General features: G+C 51.8%; 2 protein-coding genes across 2 annotated transcripts in view; one reads left to right on the top strand and one right to left on the bottom strand.

Annotated features, from left to right (window-relative positions):
• Window positions 1-11874, top strand: part of DNAH1 (dynein axonemal heavy chain 1) — a 49009-nt gene extending 37135 nt beyond the window's left edge. Inside the window, exons 47-78 of the mRNA XM_075286664.1 lie at window positions 124-354; window positions 748-944; window positions 1188-1323; window positions 1430-1638; window positions 1715-1886; window positions 1967-2158; window positions 2824-2934; window positions 3017-3202; window positions 3308-3499; window positions 3569-3736; window positions 4341-4532; window positions 4612-4743; window positions 4826-4951; window positions 5059-5178; window positions 5302-5451; window positions 5552-5712; window positions 5941-6166; window positions 6266-6461; window positions 6655-6806; window positions 6980-7176; window positions 7296-7440; window positions 7525-7683; window positions 7847-7978; window positions 8070-8240; window positions 8320-8499; window positions 8566-8742; window positions 10217-10384; window positions 10461-10591; window positions 10665-10809; window positions 10899-11105; window positions 11424-11658; window positions 11739-11874. Of these exons, the coding sequence (XP_075142765.1) occupies window positions 124-354; window positions 748-944; window positions 1188-1323; window positions 1430-1638; window positions 1715-1886; window positions 1967-2158; window positions 2824-2934; window positions 3017-3202; window positions 3308-3499; window positions 3569-3736; window positions 4341-4532; window positions 4612-4743; window positions 4826-4951; window positions 5059-5178; window positions 5302-5451; window positions 5552-5712; window positions 5941-6166; window positions 6266-6461; window positions 6655-6806; window positions 6980-7176; window positions 7296-7440; window positions 7525-7683; window positions 7847-7978; window positions 8070-8240; window positions 8320-8499; window positions 8566-8742; window positions 10217-10384; window positions 10461-10591; window positions 10665-10809; window positions 10899-11105; window positions 11424-11658; window positions 11739-11860 (5418 nt within the window). The 3' untranslated portion in view covers window positions 11861-11874. The remainder of the gene's footprint in view (window positions 1-123; window positions 355-747; window positions 945-1187; window positions 1324-1429; window positions 1639-1714; window positions 1887-1966; window positions 2159-2823; window positions 2935-3016; window positions 3203-3307; window positions 3500-3568; window positions 3737-4340; window positions 4533-4611; window positions 4744-4825; window positions 4952-5058; window positions 5179-5301; window positions 5452-5551; window positions 5713-5940; window positions 6167-6265; window positions 6462-6654; window positions 6807-6979; window positions 7177-7295; window positions 7441-7524; window positions 7684-7846; window positions 7979-8069; window positions 8241-8319; window positions 8500-8565; window positions 8743-10216; window positions 10385-10460; window positions 10592-10664; window positions 10810-10898; window positions 11106-11423; window positions 11659-11738) is intronic.
• A 369-nt stretch (window positions 11875-12243) lies between these two features.
• BAP1 (BRCA1 associated deubiquitinase 1) lies at window positions 12244-21624 on the bottom strand. The gene is made up of 17 exons (XM_075287738.1): window positions 21552-21624; window positions 20520-20549; window positions 20221-20275; window positions 19769-19901; window positions 19573-19692; window positions 15716-15777; window positions 15469-15611; window positions 15225-15303; window positions 15018-15141; window positions 14797-14932; window positions 14444-14604; window positions 14178-14299; window positions 13505-13935; window positions 13223-13347; window positions 12985-13077; window positions 12833-12905; window positions 12244-12761 (listed from the first exon to the last, which is right to left on the bottom strand). Exons 1-17 carry the CDS (start codon window positions 21622-21624, stop codon window positions 12628-12630), a joined length of 2094 nt encoding a protein of 697 aa, XP_075143839.1. The 3' UTR covers window positions 12244-12627.
• Between the last annotated feature and the right edge of the window lie 1837 nt (window positions 21625-23461).

A 23461-nucleotide genomic window follows, 5' to 3' on the forward strand; every position in this document is an offset into this window, starting at 1 on the left:
CTACCAGTCAGTACGAGGCGAGGGCTCCTTAACCTTTAGGTGATAACAATTTTGGGGACTTATTGTTGGTCCTACTGACTCTATATCGCACCAGTGGTCATCGGTGTCTATTCTCTCTTGTAGGACAAGCTTTGCCTGTTGAAGTTGTGGTACCATGAATCCTGCCGGGTTTTCCAGGACCGATTGGTGAACGATGAAGACCGCAGATGGTTTGATGACCTCATGAAGGCTCGGATGCAGGAATTTGGGGCCACCTTTGAGGAGGTGATACCCCAGCAGCCTGTACTATACGGTGATTTTATGACCTCCGGATCTGACTCCAAATCATATCAGCTCATTGAGGACCGAGAAAAGGTATAAAAAATCCATGAAACCAGACAACCAATGTGAGTCAATGTGAGTCAATGTGAGTCTATGTGTGTCCATGTGAGTCCATGAGAGTCCATGTGTGTCCATGTGAGTCTATGTGTGTCCATGTGAGTCTATGTGTGTCCATGTGAGTCCATGTGAGTCCATGAGAGTCCATGTGTGTCCATGTGAGTTCATGTGCGTCCATGTGAGTCCATGTGAGTCCGTGTGAGTTCATGTGAGTCCATGTGAGTCCGTGTGTGTCCATGTGAGTCCGTGTGAGTTCATGTGAGTCCATGTGAGTTTGTGTGAGTTCATGTGTGTCCATGTGAGTCCATGTGCGTCCATGTGCGTCCATGTGTGCTTGGCCCCAGTGGTCACTTACGTTTATTTTATCAGCTCCTCCAAGTCTTGGCGGATTACATGGAAGATTATAACCAGATCAACACAACAAAGATGAAGCTGGTTCTTTTCTTAGACGCCATTCAACATATTTGCCGGATCAGTCGGGTCCTACGTCAACCACTTGGCAATGCCCTGCTATTAGGTGTCGGAGGAAGCGGAAGACAGTCACTGACCAGACTGGCCAGTCACATGTAAGGGCCTATATGTCCCGCTTTATGTATATTGGGGTACTCACTACTTTTAGGGAAGGTTCTCCACATAAGTCTGCCATAAGTGTAAGGTCCTCCAGTGTATACCAGTGAATAGTCACACAGTGGTATATATTGTCCATAGACTCCCATGCTGTCTCCAGCTACTTCCTGTATTTGGCAGGTTGACTACCCCGATCTATGCCATGTTACCCCTGGATTCACCTCTGTGCAATGTCTTTCCAGGGCAGAATATGAATGCTTCCAGATTGAACTTTCCAAGAACTATGGCATCCCGGAGTGGAGAGAAGACATTAAGGGAATCCTGCTGAAGGCCGGGCTGCAGAATACGCCCATCACCTTCCTGTTCACTGACACTCAGGTTGGCCGGCACCATCTTTTATATCATAGATAACCAGATGTCAGCTAAAGGTTTTTTACTGCAGTTTTACAATAATTTCCTTGTCCTATGTTATCTTCTCTTCAAGATTAAGAATGAGTCTTTCCTCGAAGACATCAATAACATCTTGAATTCCGGTGACATCCCCAACTTGTACGGACCTGAGGAACAGGATCAGATCGTCACCGTCATGAAGCCACTGGTACAAGACATGGGGCAACAGCCAACCAAAGCCAACCTCATGGCCGCCTACACCAGACGGGTGAGGGGCAACATCCATACAGTGCTGTGCATGAGGTACGATTCCTTCACACCCTCCTACTGAAGCCAAGCAAGAATTGGCGCAGGTCTTATCTCTATTCCTCCTCTCCAGCCCAATAGGTGAGGTCTTCCGCTCCCGTTTGAGGCAGTTCCCATCTTTGGTGACTTGTTGCACCATAGATTGGTTTGATGAATGGCCGACGGAAGCCTTACAGTCTGTGGCCTCCTCATTCCTCATGGAGATCCCAGAGCTGGAGTCCCGAGAATCTGTGGTCCCAGGCATGGTAGGTTGGAGACAGCAGAGGTTCTCCTCCAATGAATGTAACATAGATTCACCATAGTCGTGTGTATGTTCCTGCTCCAGATCCAGATGTGTGTGGAGATGCATCAGTCTGTCGCTGTGAAGTCCCGCCAATACTTGGCCGAGCTCTCTCGCCATAACTATATCACACCCAAGAGCTACCTGGAGCTGCTGGGTATATACTCCAGTCTGATCGGGAAAAAACTGATGGAGATCAAGACTGCCAAGGAGAGGATGAAGAGTGGGCTGGATAAGGTGAGGAGGAAGGGGCCGTCTGTAGCCCGCACAGGTTACACTCCTGCACCCCTCACTAGGGATCTTCTTTCTCCCCGACAGCTGCCAATGGGAGAGAGTTGGAACATCCATCAGATCAGATGTTCATCCAGCCCTGACAAAATCGTTGTGTTTGCCCCCCATTTATTTTACGTGTATTGTCACTTAAATTCTTCCACTTTTGTTAATGGTCGGCCTGATCTTATGAAGGGATTCCTGATAGATACAAGATTTCTGCAAAGAGCAGTAGATCCCTGTGTCATGAAGAGCAGTATATCCCTGTGTCATGGAGAACAGTAGATCCCTATGTCATGGAGAGCAGTAGATCCCTGTGTCATGAAGAGCAGTAGATCTCTGTGTCATGAAGAGCAGTAGATCCCTATGCCATGAAGAGCAGTAGATCCCTATGCCATGAAGAGCAGTAGATCCCTATGCCATGAAGAGCAGTAGATCCCTATGCCATGAAGAGCAGTAGATCCCTGTGTCGTGAAGAACAGTAGATCCCTATGCCATGGAGAACAGTAGATCCCTGTGTCATGAAGAGCAGTAGATCCCTACGTATAGGGCTCATCGTTCCGTGGTCGCTGCTCCTTTGGGGCTCGGACTTCGCTCATTTTCCTTCCTTCCTGCCTTTTGTATTTTCTCAGCTCCTCCACACAGCTGAAGATGTGGCCAAGATGCAAGAAGAGCTGGAGGTGATGCGGCCATTACTGGAGGAGGCAGCACAAGACACCGTCACCACCATGCAGAAAATTGAGGTAAGTCATTGTAGTATGGAGGACTGGTAGGTGTCCTCGGTCCCCGCGGTGCTGACTGACATTCGCGCTCTCCTCGTCTCAGGAGGACACGGTCGTCGCTGAAGCCACCAGGGCTTCGGTGCAGATAGAAGAAGCCAAGGCCACAGAGAAGGCAAGTAAAGCTCAAGAAATCGCAGATGATGCCCAGAAGGACCTGGATGAGGCCCTGCCCGCTCTGGACGCCGCTCTCGCCAGTCTCAAGTCCCTTAATAAGAATGATGTCACTGAGGTGGGTGGAGCTAAGGAGGGACATGTGACTGTCTGGAGTATAAGGAGTTACCGTCTAATAGCACCAATATACAGGCAATAAACCTATATACGATTCCTCCATCAGGTCAGGGCCATGCAGCGCCCCCCGGTGGGAGTGAAACTTGTGATTGAAGCTGTCTGCATAATGAAAGGCATCAAACCAAAGAAAGTGGCCGGAGAGAAACCTGGCAGCAAAATAGACGACTACTGGGAGCCGGGGAAAGGTCTCCTGCAAGACCCCGGGAAGTTCCTGGAGGGGCTCTTCAAGTTTGACAAGGTAGGAGTCAGTCAGGCGTCCAAAATGAAGCAATGATTTCCTGATCTTTACCGGCCGCTCTCCCCTCAGGATAATATTCCCGATGCCGTTATTAAAGCCATACAGCCGTACATTGACAATGAGGAGTTTCAGCCGGCGGCCATCTCCAGGGTGTCCAAGGCTTGTACCTCCATCTGTCAGTGGGTCCGGGCCATGCATAAATATCACTTTGTGGCACAAGCCGTGGAGCCCAAAAGAGTAAGTATATAGCGCCCTCTAGAGTCCTGTTATGTATATAGCCCTTGTAACACCTAAAGGCCTCAATGTTCTGGGATGACCGGCCTGCTGTTACTGCCAAGAATCCTTTCCATTAGTAAAGATTAAAGGGGTTTTCCAAGGTTTTATACTCATGATCTATCCACAGGACAGGCCATCAGTATCTGATCGGTGGAGGTTCTGCAGCGGATGGGTCTGGTAGTAAGGGATGCATAGCTACAGCCCCATCTGCTGTATGGTAGTGGTGTCCGTGTACTTGAATAGGAGCAGAGCTGCTTCCGACCCCGTCCACAGCGTTAGCTTCTGATGTTGGGACACGGCTGGATCAGCTGATCGGTGTGGGGTCCACATGTTGGATCAGATCTATTCTGTAGATAGGTTATCAGTATGAAGAAGGCTTTGGGCCTTGAAAGCCCCTTTAAATCTCCAACACTGGAAGGATTCTCTGCAGTACAGGCTGATCTGTCATGAAGGAAGGGTTGGATATATTGCACTATGTAAATGTCAGCGCTCGTTCCATGGCCCAGCGACCCTCACTAACCCCTGATCCCTGAAGTCGCACGTATTTCTCTTACGCTTTTTGTAGCAAGCACTAAAAGAAGCTCAGGAAGATTTGGCGGTGACACAGAAAATGCTGGATGAAGCCAAAGCCAGACTGAACGAGGTAGAAGAAGGGATCACAACGTTACAAGCCAAGTACCGGGACTGCGTGTCCAAGAGGGAAGAGCTGGAGCAGAAGTGTGACCAGTGTGAACAGAAACTGATCCGCGCTGATAAGGTAGAAGAAACCTCTGAGCTGCTTCTTATTGATGGACTTTCTTCCTCCTTCATTCACTTGATGGTTTCTCTTCTTGTAGCTGATCACTGGCCTGGCCGATGAGCGTCAGCGCTGGCAAGATACGGTCCTAACCCTGGAGAACCTCCTGGTCAATGTGACGGGAGATCTGCTGCTGTGCGCCGGCTTCCTGGCATATCTAGGACCATTCACGGTGAGACTCTGTATAGCATGGAGTACAATATGGCTGGACTATATCAGGCACATCATTGACTATGGCTTTACTGTATTGTCAGGGGCCGTACCGGATGTCTCTGTTTGAACAATGGACTAAGAAGCTGAAGGATCTGGAGGTGCCATGCACACAGGAGCCATCCCTCATAGGCACCCTGGGGGACCCTGTGAAGATCCGCTCCTGGCAGGTCAGATGTTCTTGTGGCTTCACTCCGAATGCTGCACAGTTACCCATCTTCTGGCGTGGGGTTGGAAGGAGATTGCCTAAAGTCTTCTCTTCCACTTCTTCTTCCAGATTGCAGGACTCCCCAATGACACACTATCGGTGGAGAATGGAGTCATCACTCAGTACTCACAACGCTGGTCTCATTTTATCGACCCTCAGGGTCAGGCCAACAGGTGGATCAAAAACTTGGTGAGTCAACTTGTCCCAGCCCGGGTGAACATCGCGGTAATCGCACGCTCATATTTAGTTTATTTAATTTAGCCGGACTTATTCTGGATTTCATTCTCTCGTGTTCAATCTCGTCCCTGGCAGGAGAAAGACAATGGCTTGGACATGGTGAAGCTCAGTGACCGGGACTTTTTACGCAGTTTAGAAAATGCAATCCGCTTCGGCAAACCGTTCTTACTGGAGAATGTAGGAGAAGAGTTGGATCCTGCGCTGGAGCCCGTGCTGCTCAAACAGGTAAGGTTCAGCCGAGGGATTCTGTCCCTGTGGTCCAGGTCTCGGCACACGTGACATGAAGCTTCTTCTAACCCTCTCCCATCATATCTCCATATCACAGACATACAAGCAGCAGGGTAGCACCGTCCTACGTCTGGGGGACGCCGTCATTCCATATCATGATGACTTCAGGATGTACATCACAACCAAACTGCCCAACCCTCATTACCCCCCAGAAGTCTGTACCAAAGTCACACTCATCAACTTCACCCTTTCTCCCAGGTAAAGGACATTCACGGCTCATGGAAATAATATGGGGAGGCAAATGTGACGTCTACTGCCCTGGGCATTACTAGTGGTCCATGTGGTCACCTCTAGCCAGTAATGGTGGGCCTTCATAGAGTAGGTCATTTCTAGACCAGAAGATGCCAATTTGCTGCTTTCCTTGTCTTTGATCACCGAACATGGGCTTTGCTATTCTTGAGTCTTTTCTTATCCATCTCCATCCAGTGGCCTAGAGGATCAGCTCCTTGGGCAAGTGGTGGCTGAAGAACGTCCAGATTTAGAAGAAGCCAAGAACCAGTTAATTCTGTCCAATGCTAAAATGCGTCAGGAGCTGAAAGAGATTGAAGACCAGATTCTCATGCGCCTCAGCTCCTCGCAAGGAAACCCAGTGGATGACGTGGATCTGATCAAAGTACTGGAGGCCTCCAAAGTCAAAGCTGGAGAGATCAAGGTGAGGGATCATCAGATGGAGGTGCAGGCTCTCTTCACCAGCCATGACTTGCTCCTCACCTGACAACTTTTTTTTGTATATTTTTTTCTTTTTCCACAGGCAAAAGTTCAAGTGGCTGAGCAGACGGAAAGAGACATCGACCTCACCCGGCTGCAGTATGTGCCTGTCGCTGTAAGGACGCAGATCCTGTTCTTCTGTGTCTCGGACCTGTCCAATGTAGACCCCATGTATCAGTACTCTCTGGAGTGGTTCCTGGGTATCTTCTCCTCTGCTATTGCCAGTTCTGAGCGAGCAGGTAATCTATCCTATGGAGTTATCTTCTCCATGGTGCAGGTTATGCCGGTGGCAGGTTTAGCGTCCACTACCTTTCTCCTATATAACTTACAGGCTCCTGCAACATCTCCCCACGTTGCATCCTATCTGGCCTCTGGATGCAATGTTCTGCAGGGGTCAAGATAGCTTTATAAATATGGGATTTGTTCTTCCAGAAACGGTGGAGAAAAGAATCACCAACATCAACACGTACTTCACCTTCAGCCTCTACTGTAACGTCTGCCGCAGTCTCTTCGAAAAGCATAAACTGATGTTCTCCTTCCTGCTGTGTGTGCGGATCCTCATGGACAAAGGGCTCATTAATATGGTGAGGGTGCCATAAAGAATGTCCTGGTGCCACAGGGCGAGCGCAGCTCTGGAGTTAATGGTCCATGATCCTCTATAGCCCCCTCTCTATGGGGATACAGAGGCTGTGTGGGGATTATAGGCAGGACTCGGATACTTTTCTTGTGCTCAGTTACTATTATATGGTGTATACAGGATGAATGGCGCTTCTTGCTGTCCGGTGGCACGGCCCCTACGCTGGCCGAGAACCCGTGTGTGGAGTGGCTGACCGAGCGAGCGTGGAGAGACATCCAGGCCTTGAGCACACTCAGCAACTTCAGCGGCATCAAGGAGGAAATCACACAACACCACGAGGAATACAGACGGGTCTGCGACAGCTCCGAGCCGCACCGGTGAGCAGAGGACAACCTGGTGTCACTTTGTGTCCTACATCTGGTCAATGTCCATAAATCGCCCCAGAGCAGTAGTAGGACCCCGGAGCCCCTGTCACATCTATTACGGTGATTTTTAGGGAGCCACTTCCTGGTGAATTGGACCAGAAATTGGATTCTTTCCAGAAGATACTGATTCTGCGATGTCTAAGAGGGGACAAAGTCACCAACGCCATGCAAGACTATGTCTGCCAGCACCTGGGGCAAAATTTCATCGAACCTCAGGTAAGTGGAGGTGGACAGTCCCTGTGGGGATCGCTACTACCTTAGATGTGGTCAGGGATATATTTTATTCCTTCTTGAATCTAGACTGCGGACCTGGGAGCCGTATACAAGGAGTCTTCCCCTGTCACACCACTGATCTTCATCTTATCACCTGGGACTGACCCGGCTGCCGATCTCTACAAATTTGCAGAGGAAATGAGGTTTTCCAAGAAGCTAAGCGCTATATCCCTGGGCCAAGGACAGGTGTGTGCCCCTTACTAACCCCTACCTATCGAACCTACACCCCCACCCTTCTACCCTACACCCCCACCATTCCACCTACCCGTTGAAGTTTATAAGTCACCCATGCGTTTGTTCTTTGTTCATCTTTTGTGTTCCTTGGGATTTCCCTCCATTCTGTCTTTAGGGTCCTCGTGCTGAAGCCATGATGCGTAACGCCATGGAACGTGGAAAGTGGGTATTCTTCCAGAATTGCCATCTTGCCCCAAGCTGGATGCCCTCATTAGAAAGGCTAATAGAGAGTATAGACCCGGATAAGGTGGGTACTAGAGAGCACCTGTCATGTCTGCTCCATACTGCCACACCCTTGTCATTGACTAGTATTAGAATATTACTGGTTGTTCCTTTAGGTTCATCGGGATTTCAGGCTTTGGCTGACCAGTATGCCCAGTAACCAGTTCCCAGTATCCATCCTGCAGAATGGCTCTAAGCTCACCATTGAGCCTCCTCGTGGGGTGAAAGCCAACCTGCTGCGCACCTACGTGAGCCTGAGCGACGCTCAGCTCAATGACTGCAGGAAGGTGAGTCCGACCTCATCCGACCGCTCACGGCATCCCAAATCCTGCATGTCTCCTGATCTAACGCACGCTGTCTCTCCAGGCTCCTGAATACAAGGCTCTGCTGCTGTCTCTCTGCCTCTTCCACGGGAGCATACTGGAAAGGCGCAAGTTCGGGCCATTGGGCTTCAACATTCCTTACGAATTTACAGACGGAGATCTCAGGATTTGCATCTCTCAGCTGCGAATGTTCCTTGAGGAATACTCCGACATCCCTTACAAGGTGAGTCCCTGAGACAGACGTGATAGACGTGAAGGTGCAGAGCTAAACTGTTGTATTTTGCGGCAGGTCCTGCGTTACACAGCCGGGGAGATTAACTATGGCGGCCGTGTCACTGATGACTGGGATAGACGCTGTCTGCTCAACATCCTGCAGGACTTCTACCAACCTCCGGTCCTACAAGAAGGCCACACGTTCTCCGAGTCTGGAGTGTATCGGCAGATTAGTCCGGAGTATGACCTTAATGTAAGCGATCCTTAGTCCTGATACAGCGCAGTACATAGCCATCATTCAGCTGTATGGAGACCGAACTTAAAGGGAACAAAAAGAAAACATTTTTAGTTAAAGGGATCCTATCAGTCAGGCACAATTTTTTGTAGGTACCTCGCCGGAATAGCCTTAAGAAAGGCTATTCATCTCCTACCTTTCGTCATCTTCTCCGCGCTGCCGTTCGCCTACAATCCCGGTTCTTGTCGATATGTAAATGAGTTCTTTTGCAGCACTGGGGGCGGGCCCAATGCTGCGAGAGAACTCTCTCCAGCGCCGCCTCCTCTTCTTCAGCAGCGCCATCTTCAGCCTCTTCTTCCGGCGATGACTTGTAACTTCTAAGGCCTCGGGCCTTGGGCAGAGCAGACTGCGCATGCCCACAGGCCACGAGAAAATGGCCGCTTGCACAGTATTGTAAGTCTACTGGAATTGTAGGCGAACAGCGGCGTGGAAAAGATGACGAAAGGTAGGAGACGAATAGGCTTTCTTAAGGCTATTCCGACGTGGCACCTACAAAAAATTGTGTCTGACTGATAGGATCCCTTTAAAGGGATTTCCCCATTTTAGAGGATAGATATGGGGAGTGGCTGGGTGTCCTGTGTCTATGCCATGAACCCCTTAACTGAAAAAGGAAAGTTATTCTTGTAATTCTAATATATTCCAGTGTTGGTCACTAGAGGCAGTATCATCTCTTACTCTGTCCATGTACCGCACCGTACACAGATGATCCGGAACGTCAGAGGTCCTTAGGCAATCACAATGACAATATACAAGTCTCTGCGGCTACACCTGAAGCTTATAAAGACAATGCTGATCTGGTGGCTACGGCTATATGAGCGCCATTAACTACCTGCTATAAGCTTCAGTGTAGAACCACTTCAGGACCTGTGATGACATCATCAAAGGTCCTTAAGCAACTAGATACACCGCAGCACAGGAGCTAGATACTAGAATGGAGTGGACAAAGGTTCTCCCTGGCGTGGATCCAGTAGGTAGCGCTGCCTCGGCTCCAATGCCCAGGCCAAGTCCTGTGACTGCAAATATTAGTCACCACCCTCTGTGTCCACTGCAGGCCACGTGGGTAAGGATTGTATCGAGGAGAGACATAGACCACACTATAACAAGAAATGCCAAGGCGGAGGATGTGATGGAGGGCTGGTGCTGAGGCTGTGCCACCTACTGGATCTAAACCGCACTAGGGACACATTCCCTTTAAACTGCAATATCCTGACACTTTGCAACAGGGACCGTTTTGTGATGTTAACCCTTAAAGGGGACTGTGCAGATTTGCAGTGAAGTCTCTGTGTGTGCAGAGGGTCCATAGACAGCACTGGATGGCTTTGTATGGACAGCCATGTAGTGTCCCAGTGCTCGTACTTGCCTTGTTGGCTCTCATTTGTGTCGGCCCTCTTGTCCGGTGACCCTATGTCTCCTCTTTGGCGTCCCGTCACAGGGTTACCTCCAGTACATCCGATCTCTTCCCCTCAATGATCTGACAGAATTGTTCGGACTCCATGAAAACGCCAACATCACCTTTGCTCAGAATGAAAGCTTTGCCTTGTTGGGATCTCTGGTCACCCTGCAGCCGCGCACACAGAGTACAGGAGGAAGCCGCGACGAGGTGAGTACCAGCTCCACCTACACGTACACGGTCCTCACATTGGTCCGGCCTATAAACGTTTTGTATGTTTTTGTAGATGGTTGAAGAAATTGCAGAAGGGATCCTGAAGAAGATTCCACAGCTCATCTCCGTGCAGGAAGTGATGGCAAAGTATCCGGTCATGTACCAAGAATCCATGAACACCGTCCTGGTGCAGGAAGTCATACGGTAAGGCCCGGGGCGTGCGGCGAGATCTGCTGTCTGTATATGCTACTTATTACATTGGTCCCTGTCCCCTCAGGTACAACCGGCTACTCGCTGTCCTCTTCCAGACCCTGAAGGATCTCCTGAAGGCAATGAAAGGCCAAGTAGTCATGTCCTCCCAGCTGGAGCTCATGGCCAACAGTCTCTATAACAACTCTGTGCCAGAACTGTGGAGGGCGAAGGTGAGTGTCCTGCCCAAATGTAAGGCCGCCCGGGACGGGACCCCACGTTACACTGCTTGGGTTAATGCAGCTGATCTCCATCTTTGTAGGCCTATCCATCCCTCAAGCCTCTGGCCTCCTGGGTCATAGATCTCCTACAAAGGATCGACTTCCTTCAGAAGTGGATCACAGACGGGATCCCTGCCGTCTTCTGGATCAGCGGATTGTTCTTTCCCCAGGCGTTCTTAACCGGAACTTTGCAAAATTTTGCAAGGAAACACGTGATTTCCATTGATACAATCTCCTTTGATTTTAAGGTGAGATCATTACCCAACATCCCATGTCACAATGTCATTAACCCTTTAAAGGGTTGTCCAGGGTTAAGGTTTTTATGGCCATAAATATCTGATCTGTGGAGGACCAGCAGCCGGCCCCCACAGCAATCAGCTGTACGGAAACACTTCACACGTGCGTCCTATACGTAACACAGGGGTGGAAGCCATTGAACCACAGATGTGGCACCGACACCTCCTAGTCTCTTGGTCTCACCTCTGTCACACACGGTCATGACGTCTCCTACATTGTGGATATAAATGAGATTGCGGCAATAGTTTGTCCCTTTATATCCTGTCCAGGTCCTCAGTGAGACCGTAACAGATCTGCAGGAGCGCCCCTCGGAGGGCTGTTATATACACGGCTTGTATCTGGAAGGAGCTTGTTGGGACAAGACCACGATGCAACTGGCAGAGTCTAAGCCCAAAGAACTTTACACAGAGATGGCCGTCATCTGGCTCCTCCCTGTGCCTGAACGCAAGCCGCCCCTATCCGGGACGTACCTGTGCCCCATTTATAAGACGCTGACGCGGGCAGGTAAGTGAAGAATAGAAAACCTCCAACTACAGGGCACAGTCTCCATGTTATGGGGTCTTCATAGATTGTCTTCTTCACAGGAACGCTCTCAACCACCGGCCATTCCACCAACTACGTCATCGCGGTGGAGCTTCCCAGTAGCCGGCCCCAGTCACACTGGATAAAGCGCGGCGTGGCCCTAATATGTGCCCTCGATTACTGATGACAAGGACTGAGTGATCACGTGGAGGCGCCAGACATGAGCAGTGACCAACAGATCCCTGCAGATTTATAGACTGTCCCTGCAGACTTACCACAGCCCAGCGCGTATATGTATATATATATCCCACTACATAAAGTGTCATCGCCATGTGTCTGATGCTCGGTCATCTGTGAGTGGACTCCCACCAGGAATGTTAGGAGTATCTAGAAATAACACACTCCATACTTCCCTCTACTAGATCTGCTGTCAGTAAATGGTTAAGTGTCGCACAGCTGACAGACGTTACAGTGTGTCAGTGAGGATTGTCAGGACTGCACATAAATACTCCAACCCCTCCGCACACGCTCAGTACATCACACACAAGTTTTCATGCATTTTTTTTTTCATGTTTATTACATAACAAAATGAACAGCTACAACATAGAGTCTATAGGTGAATATACGGCGGTCCCCATAGGTCACCTACAGGGACTTGGCTTAGTGTGATGTGTGCTGATCAGGATGCAATGGATCCAGCCAGTCTGGGACCTGCCCGCAGCGTAACACCAGCGTGTACTGGAAGAGAACGGTCATGTGACAAGTATCCAACACGCAAAATAACGTAGAGAATGTAGGGGAGCGGACAACTACAAAGCAGTCAGTGTATACAGGTGATATAGGACATGAGTATGCAGCAAAGATATAAAAACCATCTATATACATCATGTACATGTGTGTGACTACAGGGCCACCCCGTCTATGACCCCGACACCGTCTACAGGGTTATCATCACTGCCGCTTGGCCTTGTAGGGACGAGAACGCTTACGACGGTCCGGCTTCCTCTGTTTGTGGAGGCGACCGATGCTGACCCCCTGCCGTCTCCTCACAGAGATGTTCTGCTCCACCAAGCTGGCCAACATTCCTAGGGACGGAGAGGAGGAGTTAGTACCGGGCCCCCCGGCCAACAACCCCACCGCCAGGCCGGACACTTACCTTCCTGAGCTAACATGGAGATGAAGGCGCAGATGAACTCGTCATAGTTGTGCGTCCGTCTCTGGTCATCAATCTGGAAAGACAGGAGAGAAGCGGTGAATGAAGTGACGAAGGGAAGGAGGAGGGAACGGAGATCAGCGGCTAAACGCTACCTTGAACTTCTTGCGCTTTTCCAGCTCTTCTCGAAGACAAGCCTCGGAGGTGGCGATTTCTGCTTCTACGCACTTCAGCAGAGCCAGGAGCTCCTGGAGGACAACAAGGGGTTACAGACTGGACCACAGAGGCGAGACCACTGAATATTGGGGTGGGGAGGGGGATTAGTCTTCTACATGTGTCACTCAAGTCTGACAAACCTGTTACATCGTAATAGACAGACACAGGAGCCCTCACCTTTGGAGAAAACCTGTCGCCTACCGGCCCTGGAGCATCGGGGGCTTTGCAGCGGGATCCGTCCGCCTCAGAGTTCTCTCTTCCTTCTTCCAGTTTGATGATTTTCGGGGAGACCTTTCCAGAATCTGAGAACACAAAAAGAATCCGTCCTTACCCCCCTCACTCTATACTCTGGCCACGATGGTGATACCTCCTTTAAGCATCACCTTAAAGGGGATGTGCTGTTAAAAAACACTTATCCTCCACCAATCAGGGATTTCTGATAACTCCCATCATACCCACCCATCCGGCTGAGGGTACAAAGATGGCCGTCTCTGCTGAGGTGTAGTATCCCAGTGCCCACCAGCGGTCCCAGTTCCCGCACGGCCCGGTTGTATCGCACAGAGTCCAAACGCAGAAGCGGCTCCTCCTCTCCAAACAGGACCTTGGACAAATGAGATGTGACGGGACTGGAGGGTCGGGTGGGGTTGGCCGATCTCAGAGGGGAGCGCAGGGGAGAGTTGAAGGCACTGCCGATTTCTGAAGCAGTGTCTGTACTCTCATTGCTGGGGGTTGGAGATGGCTGAGAATGAGGGGCCGCAGGGGCCACGGTCTTTATAGAGAGGGGGGATGAGAGTTCCTTTTGAGTTTCCTTTAACTTCTCAGCCAAGACATTAGCGGGAAGCTCAGGACCCGGAGGGGGCGGCAGAGACTCGGAGCTTCTCCTCTTGAACCTACAGGAGATGGGATAGATCTATTTAGAAGCGATGTCCGCTACCATGGTAATACACGGCTGACGCCCCGACCAGCTGAAATCTGCAGACCCTCAATGTATCAGGTGACAACAGCAGAAGATCATACAGCGTGGTCTGTTGTTGTCACCAAGAGCCACCATGTCCACCTCTAGTCCCTGTAGATGACCCACCAACCTCCCTCACAGCAGTAAATAGGTGGCGTCTAGTGGGGTTTCTCTCACCCTGAAAGGGGCGGTGGTCTTGTCGAGGTCTCCGTTTCCTCATCCTCTTCTTCATCAGAGTCTGGAGAGGGTGGTGGGATTCCTCGGGATCGCCCAACGCCTGCTGCCAAGTCTTCTTCTTCCTATAAAGTGCAGACCATGTGTGTGAACCTTCACTACAAACTACTTTGCTGCACCCCAGACCCTCCAGGAGTGACCACCACCCATATGCCGCAGTGCCTGCCATCGTCCCCTACCAACCCCCGACTGTCTCCCCCCGCACTGACCTGCATTGGGGACTTGGCATAGTTATGGTTGTCCAGAAAAGCAGGGAGTCGGGGAGCCTGTGACGTTGCGCTGCCCCCATTGTGAGGACCAGCGTTGTGTTTGTTGTATGGAGTAGTTGCAGCCGTTCGCTGGGCCGACCCTGCTGCGTCTCCACTCACATCTACAACGAGAGGTACAAGGTAAAGCAAATACACATGGAGCAAACCCCTGTGGCCACTGTGGCCGGACAGCCTGACGCCCCCTGGAAATCTGCTGAAGTCCATCGTGATCTGACAGACTGGTTGCTACTCAGCTTTTTGTGTTCTTATAACCAGTGCAGCACCCCTTAGCCCCAGTTCACACAGTCATGTACCTGTAGGATTATTGGAGGTATTGGCCGCGTTGGTTCCCTCCTGGCTCGCTGCGGACTTCGCCTTGGACTCCTCATTATTCTGGCCCTCGGAGGGTTTCTGGGCCTGGATCAGCTCTGGCTGCGTCACCCGGATTAACTAGAGACCAAGAGATGAGATGAGGGGCTGATCATGGAGCAGCTTATAATATGGCCGCCTATGGGCTGGGGTCTCCTCCTGTTACCTGCTGTAAAGCCTCCAGCACGGTCTGACGGTTCATCTTTAGGATATTGAGTCTGCTCTCATACTTCAGCCTCCGGTCGGGCACCACGGCCATCAGGTTGAAGCGAATGTCGTGATACGGCTCCCTGTATGGGAAAGACGAAGAGATCATAGAGCGAGGCCTACAGACGACGTCAGTGGTCCGGGCAGCGGCCGGGCACACTCTTACCCTGCTGTGGCCAGTCCAATCCTCTCCATGATCACCCTGCGAGCCTTGTCGGTCCACTCCTCATCCTCTGCCCAAGGACCTGACAACAAGAGGAAGGGTTGTCAGAACCGACAGATGACAACATATGTGCCTTGTTCTGATCACGGCTTAAAGGGCCGGTACAGTCTAATAGACCCTCTGCTTTATTGTTTCACTACAGTCACAATCTCTGCTTGCTGTCAGTGAATGGGAGGGATTCTCTCACCATGATCTATCGGGTAAACCTTCAGGCCATCCAGCTCAAAGAGGCGACCCTTAATGGGAACGTAACTGACAAAGTGAAAGGCCTCCATGGTGCGCACAGCGCTGATGCCGTTCTGCTTCTCTGGCAGGTGACGCGGCTCTGGTCTGTGGAGGAGAGAAAGGGTTAATATGGGGGGCGGGGCTTTAGTATTGCAAAAGAAAGTAGAACTGCATTAAAAACAAGTGGAGCCCCCGACCCCAGGACTTACCTGGCATGGCTGTTATGAGCTTTCGCCAGTTCTGGAGCGTTCCCAATGGCGTAACCTTTACTCTACAGGAGGAGAAGAAGGTGACAGTAAGTGCCCGGGGTCACAGGCAGGTATGTATACAGGTAAGTACCCGGGGCTACAGGCAGGTATGTATACAGGTAAGTACCCGGGGTCACAGGCAGGTATGTATACAGGTAAGTACCCGGGGCTACAGGCAGGTATGTATACAGGTAAGTGCCCGGGGCTACAGGCAGGTATGTATGTATACAGGTAAGTACCCGGGGCTACAGGCAGGTATGTATACAGGTAAGTACCCGGGGCTACAGGCAGGTATGTATACAGGTAAGTGCCCGGGGCTACAGGCAGGTGTGTATACAGGTAAGTACCCGGGGCTACAGGCAGGTGTGTATACAGGTAAGTACCCGGGGCTACAGGCAGGTATGTATACAGGTAAGTACCCGGGGTCACAGGCAGGTATGTATACAGGTAAGTACCCGGGGCTACAGGCAGGTATGTATACAGGTAAGTACCCGGGGTCACAGGCAGGTATGTATACAGGTAAGTACCCGGGGCTACAGGCAGGTATGTATACAGGTAAGTGCCCGGGGCTACAGGCAGGTATGTATGTATACAGGTAAGTACCCGGGGCTACAGGCAGGTATGTATACAGGTAAGTACCCGGGGTCACAGGCAGGTATGTATACAGGTAAGTACCCGGGGCTACAGGCAGGTATGTATACAGGTAAGTACCCGGGGTCACAGGCAGGTATGTATACAGGTAAGTACCCGGGGGTACAGGCAGGTAAGTGCCCGGGGTTACAGGCAGGTATGCATACAGGTAAGTGCCCGGGGGTACAGGCAGGTGTGTATACAGGTAAGTACCTGGGGGTACAGGCAGGTATGTATACAGGTAAGTACCCGGGTTACAGGCAGGTGTGTATACAGGTAAGTACCCGGGGGTACAGGCAGGTATGTATACAGGTAAGTGCCCGGGGGTACAGGCAGGTGTGTATACAGGTAAGTACCCGGGGTCACAGGCAGGTATGTATACAGGTAAGTACCCGGGGTCACAGGCAGGTATGTATACAGGTAAGTACCCGGGGGTACAGGCAGGTATGTATACAGGTAAGTGCCCGGGGTCACAGGCAGGTATGTACACTGGTAAGTGCCCGGGGTCACAGGCAGGTATGTATACAGGTAAGTACCCGGGGTTACAGGCAGGTATGTATACAGGTAAGTACCCGGGGTTACAGGCAGGTATGTATACAGGTAAGTACCCGGGGGTACAGGCAGGTATGTATACAGGTAAGTACCCGGGGCTACAGGCAGGTATGTATACAGGTAGGTATGTATACAGGTAAGTACCCGGGGCTACAGGCAGGTATGTATACAGGTAAGTGCCCGGGGTCACAGGCAGGTATGTACACAGGTAAGTGCCCGGGGTCACAGGCAGGTATGTATACAGGTAAGTACCCGGGGTTACAGGCAGGTATGTATACAGGTAAGTACCCGGGGTTACAGGCAGGTATGTATACAGGTAAGTACCCGGGGGTACAGGCAGGTATGTAAACAGGTAAGTACCCAGGGCTACAGGCAGGTATGTATACAGGTAAGTACCCGGGGCTACAGGCAGGTATGTATACAAGTAAGTGCCCGGGGTTACAGGCAGGTATGTATACAGGTAAGTGCCCGGGGCTACAGGCAGGTGTCTATACAGGTAAGTGCCCGGGGGTACAGGCAGGTATGTATACAGGTAAGTACCCGGGGCTACAGGCAGGTGTGTATACAGGTAAGTGCCCGGGGCTACAGGCAGGTGTGTATACAGGTAAGTGCCCGGGGCTACAGGCAGGTGTGTATACAGGTAAGTACCCGGGGCTACAGGCAGGTGTGTATACAGGTAAGTACCCGGGGCTACAGGCAGGTATGTATACAGGTAAGTGCCCAGGGTCACAGGCAGGTATGTATACAGGTAAGTACCCGGGGGTACAGGCAGGTATGTATACAGGTAAGTGCCCGGGGCTACAGGCAGGTATGTATGTATACAGGTAAGTGCCCGGGGTCACAGGCAGGTATGTATACAGGTAAGTGCCCGGGGCTACAGGCAGGTGTGTATACAGGTAAGTGCCCGGGGCTACAGGCAGGTGTGTATACAGGTAAGTACCCGGGGTTACAGGCAGGTATGTATACAGGTAAGTACCCGGGGCTACAGGCAGGTATGTATACAGGTAAGTACCCGGGTTACAGGCAGGTATGTATACAGGTAAGTACCCGGAGCTACAGGCAGCTATGCATACAGGTAAGTACCCGGGGCTACAGGCAGGTGTGTATACAGGTAAGTACCCGGGGCTACAGGCAGGTGTGTATACAGGTAAGTACCCGGGGGTACAGGCAGGTGTGTATACAGGTAAGTACCCGGGGGTACAGGCAGGTGTGTATACAGGTAAGTACCCGGGGCTACAGGCAGCTATGTATACAGGTAAGTACCCAGGGCTACAGGCAGGTGTGTATACAGGTAAGTGCCCGGGGCTACAGGCAGCTATGTATACAGGTAAGTACCCGGGGCTACAGGCAGGTGTGTATACAGGTAAGTACCCGGGGGTACAGGCAGGTATGTATACAGGTAAGTGCCCGGGGCTACAGGCAGCTATGTATACAGGTAAGTACCCGGGGCTACAGGCAGGTGTGTATACAGGTAAGTGCCCGGGGCTACAGGCAGGTGTGTATACAGGTAAGTGCCCGGGGCTACAGGCAGGTGTGTATACAGGTAAGTACCCGGGGGTACAGGCAGGTGTGTATACAGGTAAGTGCCCGGGGCTACAGGCAGGTGTGTATACAGGTAAGTGCCCGGGGCTACAGGCAGGTGTGTATACAGGCAAGTACCCGGGGCTACAGGCAGGTATGTATACAGGTAAGTACCCGGGTTACAGGCAGGTATGTATACAGGTAAGTACCCGGAGCTACAGGCAGCTATGCATACAGGTAAGTACCCGGGGCTACAGGCAGGTGTGTATACAGGTAAGTACCCGGGGCTACAGGCAGGTGTGTATACAGGTAAGTACCCGGGGGTACAGGCAGGTGTGTATACAGGTAAGTACCCGGGGGTACAGGCAGGTGTGTATACAGGTAAGTACCCGGGGCTACAGGCAGCTATGTATACAGGTAAGTACCCAGGGCTACAGGCAGGTGTGTATACAGGTAAGTGCCCGGGGCTACAGGCAGCTATGTATACAGGTAAGTACCCGGGGCTACAGGCAGGTGTGTATACAGGTAAGTACCCGGGGGTACAGGCAGGTATGTATACAGGTAAGTGCCCGGGGCTACAGGCAGCTATGTATACAGGTAAGTACCCGGGGCTACAGGCAGGTGTGTATACAGGTAAGTGCCCGGGGCTACAGGCAGGTGTGTATACAGGTAAGTGCCCGGGGCTACAGGCAGGTGTGTATACAGGTAAGTACCCGGGGGTACAGGCAGGTGTGTATACAGGTAAGTGCCCGGGGCTACAGGCAGGTGTGTATACAGGTAAGTGCCCGGGGCTACAGGCAGGTGTGTATACAGGTAAGTACCCGGGGCTACAGGCAGGTGTGTATACAGGTAAGTGCCCGGGGCTACAGGCAGGTGTGTATACAGGTAAGTGCCCGGGGCTACAGGCAGGTGTGTATACAGGTAAGTGCCCGGGGCTACAGGCAGGTGTGTATACAGGTAAGTGCCCGGGGCTACAGGCAGGTGTGTATACAGGTAAGTGCCCGGGGCTACAGGCAGGTGTGTATACAGGTAAGTGCCCGGGGCTACAGGCAGGTGTGTATACAGGTAAGTACCCGGGGCTACAGGCAGGTGTGTATACAGGTAGGTCCTATTACCTCAGGGCTGAAGCCTTTGGTGAAGTCCTTGATGCGGCTCAGGGTGGGCCCCAGGTGGACCCCGCTGCAGTTCAGCAGGACGCTCAGGAGGGCGTGGGTGGCGCAGGAATTAGGGATCAGCTGGGAGAGAAAGAAAACACTGGTGAGACGGAGAAGACGAGACTCAAGATGGAGGAGCCATTGTCTGTACACCCACCTGATGGGCAAAGAACATGTTATTGACCACCTCGTCCTCCATGACTGACGTGTCGTCCAGCAGCGTGGACACCTTCCTGCGCGAGCGCCGCTCCTCAATCCATTTGAATAAGAAGATGAAGCCGTAAACCGGCCTGCGGAGGAGGGGATAAGAGCAGTGAGGGGGGATGGGACAGAGGTCACAGGGTCACACACAAAGTGAGGGGGGATGGGACAGAGGTCACAGGGTCACATACAGTGAGGGGGGATCGGTCAGAGGTCACACACACACACAGTGAGGGGGGATCGGTCAGAGGTCACAGGGTCACACACACAGTGAGGGGGGATCGGTCAGAGGTCACACACACACACAGTGAGGGGGGATCGGTCAGAGGTCACAGGGTCACACACACAGTGAGGGGGGATCAGACAGAGGTCACAGGGTCACACACACAATGAGGGGGGACGACATACCCCGGGCACTTGCTCTGAAGGTCATAGATCTCCTCCACCTGTACGCCCTTCACACCTGGGGGATCAGACAGGTATCAGAGCGGTGACGACACCCCCCGAATATACTGACACGCTTCTACACCCCCCTATATAACCCCTCCTCCACACGCCCTATCATGCCTTTGCTTGTGTGGACAGATACGGCCATCAGTCCTGTCAGATATAGGACCGAGGAGAGGCGGCGGCAAGTCACCGCCCCGCCCACCGCAGGGAGAGCCCAGATGATTGGTCGCCACAGAATCGGTAAAATAATTACTCACCAAAATCCTCCACCAGCAACGTGAAGAGACCTGGAAGACAGGAAGGGGAGGAGCCAAAATTTATACATGACTATTGACGCCAGCAAGCGGTCAGCTACCCCCGGAGGCGCCAGCAAGCGGTCAGCTGCCCCCAGAGGCGCCAGCAAGCGGTCAGCTACCCCCGGAGGCGCCAGCAAGATGTCAGCTGCCCCCAGAGGCGCCAGCAAGCGGTCAGCTGCCCCCGGAGGCGCCAGCAAGATGTCAGCTGCCCCCGGAGGCGCCAGCAAGCGGTCAGCTGCCCCCGGAGGCGCCAGCAAGCGGTCAGCTGCCCCCGGAGGCGCCAGCAAGATGTCAGCTACCCCCGGAGGCGCCAGCAAGCGGTCAGCTGCCCCCGGAGGCGCCAGCAAGCGATCAGCTGCCCCCGGAGGCGCCAGCAAGCGGTCAGCTGCCCCCGGAGGCGCCAGCAAGCGGTCAGCTGCCCCCGGAGGCGCCAGCAAGCGGTCAGCTGCCCCCGGAGGCGCCAGCAAGCGGTCAGCTGCCCCCGGAGGCGCCAGCAAGCGGTCAGCTGCCCCCGGAGGCGCCAGCAAGCGGTCAGCTGCCCCCGGAGGCGCCAGCAAGCGGTCAGCAACCCCCGGAGGCGCCAGCAAGCGGTCAGCTACCCCCGGCGGCGCCAGCAAGCGGTCAGCTACCCCCCAGAGGCGCCAGCAAGCGGTCAGCTACCCCCCAGAGGCGCCAGCAAGCGGTCAGCTACCCCCCAGAGGCGCCAGCAAGCGGTCAGCCGCCCCCGAAGGCTCCAGCAAAATGTCAGCTACCCCCGGAGGCGCCAGCAAGCGGTCAGCTACCCTCCGCGACGTCACTAAGCGCTCAGCTACCCCTGGTGATGTTATCAAGTGGTTATTTACGTCTGGTCATGAGTGAACAGTCATATACACCTGGTGAGCGGCCATATTCACCCAGACACGTCAGTAAATAGTTAAATACAAGCAGTGACGTCAGTGAATGGTTGTATATGTCCCTGTGACGTCAGTCTCTGTATACTGTCCCCCCCGGTACCTGGATCGCTCTCCAGCTCTAACCAGCCTTTATTCATGTTGTCTCCTCCATGCCTCCCAGGCTCTGACGTCATACAGCGCGCCGGAAGTGTAGTAAACAAACGCATGAAAGTGACGTCAGGGCTCCTCCTCCTTCAGACTCTGGAGCTGCCGCGGAGTCTGGTCCTTCCTGGCCGCCATCTTTGTGTCGTCATTTATATGAGTTTCGGATCAGTAACAGCTTCAACAAAATGGCCGCCGGGTGATTGTTCTGCAGACACCTCAAACGTGCTCTAGCGGCCGCTCTGTACGTCACGTGATAACAGGGGGGGAGCTGCGGCCATTTTTATAAAGGGCACTTTAACCCTACGTCTGCTGGATCCTGCTATAGCTTTGTGTGTTTGTTGTTGATGTGTCACAGAGGAGAAGGGTCAGAGCTGAGCCACAAATCTGTGGAGAGGCCCCGACTACAATGTCAGAAATGGCTGCTTATTTAGCGCAGAATCCGCCTGCTGGGAGTTGTTGTTTTATTCCGCAGCATCCACGCGTTTCCAGCACACTGAACTTACAGCAATGGCCTAAGTGTGGCGAGGAATCCGCAATACAGACGCGTCAACCTGAGAAACAATCGCCAGGTTATCGTCTTCACAAACCTGTAACCCAGCTTTCTTAGTGACCTGAATGGTGAAAAGCTCACAATAATCAATCTCCGCTGGATTAGCTGTTGGATGTGGCAAAAAGCCAATATGGCTGCCAAATGGGAGGAGTCAGTGTAATTATTATGTGAATAATCGGGTGTCTGAGGATCAGTATTAAATATTAACTGACAGCGGTTACAGAGAGACAAGAGAGTCAGCACAAAGATCTGCAACAGCGCCAACATGTCTACGATACACATTAACATCTAAGAAATCCTTCACAGACTCCTGAGGACACGTTACTAATCTCCAAGTAACCCAGCAAGGAGAACACAAGACCTGAAGTCACCCAAGACAAACATGGAGGTCCTTAATAGTCAAGAAAAAGAAAACGCCAGTAAAATACTGTAAGATACAAGAGACCGAATGTTTGAAGGAAATCTCTCATCATCATACTCAAGAGCTGCGCTCACTATTCTGCTGGTGCAGTCACTGTGTACATACATTACATTACTTATCCTGTATTATACTCAAGAGCTGCGCTCACTATTCTGCTGGTGCAGTCACTGTGTACATACATTACATTACTTATCCTGTATTATACCGCAGAGCTGCGCTCACTATTCTGCTGGTACAGTCACTGTGTACATACATTACATTACTTATCCTGTATTATACCCCAGAGCTGCGCTCACTATTCTGCTGGTGCAGTCACTGTGTACATACATTACATTACTTATCCTGTATTATACCCCAGAGCTGCGCTCACTATTCTGCTGGTGCAGTCACTGTGTACATACATTACATTACTTATCCTGTATTATACCCCAGAGCTGCGCTCACTATTCTGCTGGTGCAGTCACTGTGTACATACATTACATTACTTATCCTGTATTATTCCCCAGAGCTGCGCTCACTATTCTGCTGGTGCAGTCACTGTGTACATACATTACATTACTTATCCTGTATTATACTCCAGAGCTGCGCTCACTATTCTGCTGGTGCAGTCACTGTGTACATACATTACATTACTTATCCTGTATTATACTCCAGAGCTGCGCTCACTATTCTGCTGGTGCAGTCACTGTGTACATACATTACATTACTTATCCTGTATTATACTCCAGAGCTGCGCTCACTATTCTGCTGGTGCAGTCACTGTGTACATACATTACATTACTTATCCTGTATTATACTCCAGAGCTGCGCTCACTATTCTGCTGGTGCAGTCACTGTGTACATACATTACATTACTTATCCTGTATTATACTCCAGAGCTGCGCTCACTATTCTG

Source organism: Leptodactylus fuscus, chromosome 9 (assembly GCF_031893055.1).
Source record: "Leptodactylus fuscus isolate aLepFus1 chromosome 9, aLepFus1.hap2, whole genome shotgun sequence".
In the NCBI taxonomy this organism is placed as follows: domain Eukaryota; kingdom Metazoa; phylum Chordata; class Amphibia; order Anura; family Leptodactylidae; genus Leptodactylus; species Leptodactylus fuscus.

Excerpts from the sequence above, each read along its gene's own strand:
- BAP1 (XM_075287738.1), bottom strand. The coding sequence starts at position 21,624 with ATGACGTCAGAGCCTGGGAGGCATGGAGGAGACAACATGAATAAAGGC. Across the intron at positions 20,550-21,551 it reads AGAGCTGGAGAGCGATCCAG|GTCTCTTCACGTTGCTGGTG; the intron begins GTACCGGGGGGG and ends CCTGTCTTCCAG. Across the intron at positions 19,693-19,768 it reads ACATGTTCTTTGCCCATCAG|CTGATCCCTAATTCCTGCGC; the intron begins GTGGGTGTACAG and ends TTTCTCTCCCAG.